This window comes from Hipposideros armiger, unplaced genomic scaffold (genome assembly GCF_001890085.2).
Source record: "Hipposideros armiger isolate ML-2016 unplaced genomic scaffold, ASM189008v1 scaffold_570, whole genome shotgun sequence".
NCBI classification, from domain to species: Eukaryota; Metazoa; Chordata; class Mammalia; order Chiroptera; family Hipposideridae; genus Hipposideros; species Hipposideros armiger.
In genome coordinates this window covers 974,443-981,334 of record NW_017731920.1, presented here as the reverse complement: position 1 = coordinate 981,334, position 6,892 = coordinate 974,443, and the positions used below count along the sequence as shown (strand labels likewise).

General features: G+C 37.0%; 1 protein-coding gene across 1 annotated transcript; it reads left to right on the top strand.

Moving 5' to 3' along the window:
* The first annotated feature begins 1,777 nt into the window (after positions 1–1,777).
* SLN (sarcolipin) lies at positions 1,778–6,346 on the top strand. Its single transcript, XM_019623952.1, has 2 exons — positions 1,778–1,885; positions 5,706–6,346. The coding sequence occupies exon 2, from the start codon at positions 5,781–5,783 to the stop codon at positions 5,874–5,876; it is 96 nt and encodes a 31-aa protein (XP_019479497.1). The 5' UTR covers positions 1,778–1,885; positions 5,706–5,780; the 3' UTR covers positions 5,877–6,346.
* Positions 6,347–6,892: the final 546 nt, after the last annotated feature.

The following is a 6,892-nucleotide window of genomic DNA, read 5'->3' as shown; positions in this document are numbered from 1 at the left end:
TATATTGAAATTGACCAATTCAACTAAATTGACAGATTGGTGAGCTGTTTTGTGATATGTTAATATCTCCCCACTGTAGTTAATGTTTTAAATATTGTAAAACTAATTCTTATTTTCACATGTACAAAATAAACACTTGTCCCATAAACCCAATACCAACACATGGTATATAGTATGAATAATTTGATTCTACATGATTTAATAAGACATTTTTTTTGAAGTATTAGATACTTTTACAAAAAGTATTTTGGGAATTTGAGATTATTATCTATGAAGCCTCAAACACGTAATATAAAGGTTTTTCCCCCACTTTGGGTGGTGAGATTAAAGGTAATTAAAATTTTCTTTATACTTTTATATTTTCAAATTTTTTACAATAAATATATCTTTTTAATTGGACAAAAAGTCATTTTGAGTGGTTAAAAAAGGGCCAGGTGTGGTTTGAGTACTAGGAAAACATTCCTAGCATTTGAAGCAATCTTGCAAGGGCTTGGAGGCAAAAGGCAGAAATCTGACTACATTCAAGGAGTTTGCCAGATGGCAACAAATAACTGCAAGTGTTTGATTGGGCTATAATTATTATATACTATTTGTCACTTCAGCAAGTTATCTTTTTACAAGGCATGTGGTGACAGAATGTTGTTTTAAGATTACCCATCGTTGGGCTTATGTTGAAACGAAGAAATAGAATGCAAAGTCTTTCTTTCAGTCATGTCCCTGGAGTGTCAGGAAGGGTGGGGAAAGGTCTGACTATGGACACAACTGTACAGAGAATTTTGTTAGTTTATGCCTTCTGGGGATGCATTATTTTGATTGACCCTAATTGAGAATTTTGAGGGGAGATTTGCTCTATTATCTACAAAGAAAGGATTTGCTGAGCAAACACAATTTTGGTAGTCATGTTTAAAGTGCTTAATTGATGTGCTTTCAAGTATAGTTAAACACTTCACAGGTTCCTCTTACCGCCAGGCATCTGAAATGTTGATTACAAACTCATCTTAAAAGTCTAGTTTTAGTCAGTGCTTACACTTGAAAGTTATTCAATCAGATTTCTTTCAGATATATAGCCTATAACTCGTGTTTTTCACTAGTTTTGACATCTCCCCTTTTACCTTCAATCTATCCAAATGACTTTGAGTTTTGCTGTATGAGCTTTCTGCTGTATTAGTTTACTGACAGAGATATATAAACCATGGCTTCCACAGCTGTTTTAGATGAACCGGTATATTAATGTGTAATCTTGCAACATACAGCTTAGCTGGAAAGGTATGCAGAGCAGGTGACTGAGGAGATAACTTTCACTGCTTGGACTAAAGACAGTTTTGAAGGAGCTGAAGAAGCCTGTTGAATTCTGGTGTGTGTGTGCGGTTTGGGGTGTGCACGTAGAAGACACAGAGCTCTTTACATTTCAAAGAGCTAAAGATACGGGTAGTAAAATGAAGTTGTATTTTACACCCTCACATGCTGAGTAAGGGGAGCAGCCAAATGCTACACTGATTTGTTAATATTAGGCTACCACTCTTGGTTTATGATCTTTTAAACACATGTTAGAGGCATTCATGAAGATGTAAAAGATGAAACCCTACATCAATTGTAACAAAAATCAATTGGAAAGAGAAGATTTTAAGTACCTGGGGTGTAAACAGAAATTTGCAAAGGAACAGAGTCTTAGTTAATATATTTCCATCTCCCCTTAAACACAAATAGCCTCAAACCTTTGGAGGTTGTTCCTTTCAGATGTTTCATCAGTGACATCACAGTGATTGCCACCTCCCTGGGACTACTTTAGGCCCTGCCAGAGCCCAGGAGTTCACACAGCCCAGAAGACGAGCCAGAGTTGGAGCCCAAGTTGGAGAAAGAAAGTGGAGAAACCTACCACAGCCAGGTGTGTTCTTGACCTTCTTCAGGGAACAGCAGGATTTTTATGCTTAGTATACAGTGTGTGTGTGTTGGTGTGTGTGTGTGTGTGTGTGTGTGCAAGTTACAAATGAGAAAGCACAGCCAGGTGTGTTCTTGACCCTCTTCAGGGAATAGTAGGATTTTTATGCTTAGCATACTGTGTGTGTGTGTGTGTGTGTGTGTGTGTGTGTGTGCGCGCGCACATTACAAATGAGAAAGGCAGGAGAATATTTACATTTCTTAATAGGCTATCCTTATTGTACACAGCATTTCTTCAGATATAAAGTGAATAATATTGATTCTTGTTGTCTTTTTTTTCACCTCATGGTATGCATTTTCTCCCTTTCTCTTAAAAAACTTTTTTTTTTTTATCATGGAGGAAAATCTGTCTTCCATCTTCTGAAACTCTCTATTCAAAGAAAGTCGCTGTCAAACAATTTATTCAGAGCTTTTTTGGTTTTTATTTCATCCATATGGTAATCACTTTGGATCATATGGTGTGATCTTGACTCCAGGGAACATTTGAAATGAAGCCAAAATTGTCTTTGTGGATTAACAGCAGAAAAATGAAGGTCGCTGAATTTCTGCCTAACTTTGGTATAAATGTGTGTGAAAGTCAAGCCAACCCACTGTTTACAGTTAGAATATGTGTTGATTGAATTGAATTCATAAGGAATTCTCACCTTAACTTTTTGTGTTTTATTCATTTAAAAATATATAAAACAACCAATACTTAAGTTCACTATCAAAGTGCAAGAAATAGTAAGAGGTAGACCACAAGAAATAAAGAAGTGTGATGGTTAGTCTTTCAATTGAGAGACTACTGAAAAGAATGGGAAGAATGCATAAAACATACAGTGTGACAATAATTATAAGGCAACACCTATGTATCTATCACCCAAGTCAAGAAACAGATCATGGTCAGCACTCCAGAAGTTCTTTCTGGGCCTCTCGCCCTTCTGCCCCACCAGAGGTAATCACCATCTTGATTGTTGAGATAATCTTGTCCATGCTTCTCCTTATAATTTTACCATCAATGTTTTCATTCCCAAACAATATGATTAAGTTCTGTTTTTGGCTTTGTATAAATGCAATCATATTCTTTGTTTCTTTTGTAAATTCTTCTTTTCCCAACATTTACATTTATGAGATCCACCCATCTTGTTGAGTATTGTTATAGTTCATATATTTTCTTAGCTCGATAGCATTCAAGAGTGTGAACATACCACAATTCATCATCTATTCTACTATTGATAAACATTTGCATCATTTCTGGCTTTAAGATATTGAGACAATGTTGCTGTGAACATTCTTGTATAAGCACCCTGATACATACGTGCTTGAGTTTCTAAAGTAGAAGTAAAATTGTTGGATAATGGGAATGAGCATTATCAATCTTAATAAAAAAATGTCAAATTGTTTTCTCAAAGTGGTTGAAGATTTACACTAACGTTGTTTAGCCAGAGCAATTAATTGCAGTAAACTTCATTCTTGTAATCACTCCTATGGAGTAACCAGAATTCTAGAAACTAGTTCCAGTCTGTTAGTTCTAGTTCTGCCTCTAACTTGCTATGTGTCATTACACAAACAATTTAACCTTTTTGTAAAAGCCAGTTTCTTAGTGTAATCTTGGGAGAGATAGAAATCACAATAACACTTGCCTGACTTGTGAAGGTCACAGAGTTGTTGTGAAGGTCACATGACCAGAGCTATGGACAGCTTTTAATAACATTTCTTAGTATGTTCCTGTTGGGCCACTCTTTATGATTCCCTTTAGTTAAGAGTTTAATCTAATGAACACAGATTTGGTGAGACTGTTATTTTGCCTTCTCTGAACTGGGTTGTTTTGATCATTGTAAAGAGCGTCATAGTTTTTGCATATCTCTGTATTTCTTCAGAACTTATCCAAATGAGTGGGCATCTGGACCAGGATTTGATTTTATTAATAAATTCATAAGGAAGAGTCTGCTTTTCATTCTCATTCTTTTGTCTCCAGACTTCCTACCTAGATTCATCACCTTTCTGTTCCCCTCTTCTCTTGTGTACTTTCTTACACATTCTCTCTAGTCCTTTAGCCATTTGCTTCCTTCTGTTTACTTTCTTCTTCAGGCAAGTGTTTGTAAAGATTTTGGTTGGTAATTTACTTCATACTTCATGTGAAGGGCCAAAAGATGGATAAGAATGAAAAGGAAAATAAAATATAAATCAATCATCATTGGCCATATTTTAAACCAAGATTGAACAACCTACTGGTTGACACCACCTGACCTGAACTTGTGTGTTATACTAACAATGAAATAATATGAAAAATAACTATTCATCTAGTTTATACAATTAAAGATTTGGTCCACTTAATTAATACAACAAATATAGTTATTACAATGAATAATTCAGTCAGGTTAGATGGCTGTCAGGCCAAAAGCTTGCTAACAACCTTTCCTGCCCCCTGATATTCCACCCTTAGCAAATGAACAAAACACCCTTTCCTCCTAAACTTTTTCACTCTATAAGAGACTTTTGTCCTAAGTATCTAAAATATTATCTTTAATCTTTAATTTCACTTAGTTCACATACACAAAGTGTCAATGAGACCACATCACTGAAGGTAATAATTTGATTGACTGCATTGCATATGTTCTCAAAGTGTGATTTCCTAAGTGTACTATCTGTACAAACTAGAAAGATATCATCCCTGCTCTTTGAAGTGTTTACAATCTGAGCACATCCTAGACCTGACTAAAAATAGCTGGCACAAGCCCTTGTTGAAACAGAAGTACCCATGAGGTTAACACTTGCTCTTTGAACTGAGTGTCTGTTATGTGAGGTGCTTTTGGTTGACTCCCAGTAGGCTCTGTGCCCAGTGCAGTGCTCATAAAAGCCCAAGCACATGTTGAAACTACTCCATGTTTTCACCGGGATTAGATGAAGACCTATTTTTCACAGGCCTGACCTGAAAAATGATGGCATCCTACTTTAATATGTAACTCAAAGCAAGAATAATACAAAGCCATAACATTTTTTTCTGTTTTGATGACCTTGCTTGCTGCTAGTCTAAGTTAGCAAAGCAAGTACACACCTATTCATATACACAAACACAGAAATCGGAGAGAGAAAAATGTAATATTTTGTATTTTATCAAAATCATAAATATAATCATTACAGGGAAAAAAAATCAGGACTATGTTGGTCTTTTTGATATCAGGCAGAAAAGCCAGTCTCTCTGTGTTAGTCAGGCTTCTTCAGAGAAACAGAACGAATAGGGTGTGTGTGTGTGTGTGTGTGTGTGTGTGTGTGTGTGTGTGTGTGTGATGTAATTGGTTCGTGCAGTTGTGGAGGTTGGCGAGGCCAAATTCTGCAGGGTAGGTTGCAGACTGGAGACCCAGGGAGGAGTTGCAACTCTAGTCCAGAGATATTCTGGAGGCTAGAAATCTGCGGTCAGGGTGTTGTCAGGTTGATGTCTTCTGAGGCCGCTCTCCTTGGCTTTGAGATGTCCATCTTCTCCCTGTCTTCACATGGGCTTTCTCTGTACATGTCTGTGTTGTAATCTCCTTTTCTTATAAGGACACCAGTCATATTGGATTAGGGCCCATCTTAATGGCCTCATTTTAACTTAATTACCTCTTGAAAACCCTTATCTCCAAATACAGTCATATTCTGAGATACTGGGGGTTAGGATTTCAACATATGAATTTTGGGGAGTGACATAATTCAGCTCATAACACTTTCTTCTTCCACAATGCTTCTATTTCCTTTGATGCAGGAATGCTCATTAATTTCCCCATGTTTTCTTTGTTACATTCTGTTAGGAGGTGAGGACAAGCAGGAGGCCTTTGGCGTGCTCTGAGAAGTCTGCCTTCGGTTCTCACAGAGCCACTCTGAGAATGGAACACTCCACTCGGGAGCTGTGTCTCAACTTCACCATTGTCCTGATTACAGTTATCCTCATGTGGCTCCTTGTCAGGTCCTACCAGAATTGAGACAGCATGTCACACTCTTGGGATTGACTGCAACACTCCAGAGCTGCCTGCTGTATGGCCTGAGATCCCACTGCTGTCATGGGATGCCTTTCTCGACACCCCGAGGCACTTCTGACCTGCGCTCACAATAGCTGAGGTGCCTCAAGTGTTAGGATAAATTGTATGTTCTCTAAAGATGCTGCTCTCAAGGGCTGCCAAGTGTTTGCCAGTGAGTGATAGATTTATTTCCCAACTCTTACGGCAAATGTGTTAGACAAGCCACAAGGTTAAAATGAAACTGGATTCGTGATGATATAGAGCTATTGACAAGGCCCTGATCCATCTCACCACACATCCCTTCAAACCACACTGCAACCAAACTCTAAATCATTCTGCCAGAAGAAACAAATGTTAGAGGAAGTCTTTGTCAGCCCCTGTAGCTATCATGTGAATAAAGTTAAGTCAACCACGAATATGACTTTTAGAACTTATTTTAGATTCTATTTGTGATACTTCATTTGACCCTTGGCTGGGATTGAAGTGACAAATGTTACAGTATTTCTAGCATTTGAGCTAAGCCAAGATGCGCCAACTGCTGAGGATTTGAAACCAAGTCAATTAAGTGTCACATTTCAAATAATTCCATTGGTCCAGTGCTACTCAAACTTTGCCTCTAAACTAGTCCCAAGGGCAGATGGAGAATAAATCCATTTCAGTAGGAGGTGTGGGACGTAGCCTGAAAAATCCACTAGAAGCACAAAATTTCTTTAAGTCTTGTGTTTTCTCTTCAAAATTCACAAATATATGTACTATCCTATAATATCTCCACATTTGTTTTAATATAAATATTTAAAATTATTTACCACTGAGTGAAAGTAGAACATGAGTCATGTCCCATATTTGGTTATTGTCATTATGCAAACAGAGCTGTTCATAAATAAACTACAGTTATGACAAGAAAGAAAATAAAAAATACAAATTTACATATATGTTTATAGAAGAGACATGTGAAATAGACCTTTTTTTAAAAAAAAATA

Coding starts and splice junctions, on each gene's coding strand:
- SLN (XM_019623952.1), top strand. CDS start 5,781: ATGGAACACTCCACTCGGGAGCTGTGTCTCAACTTCACCATTGTCCTG.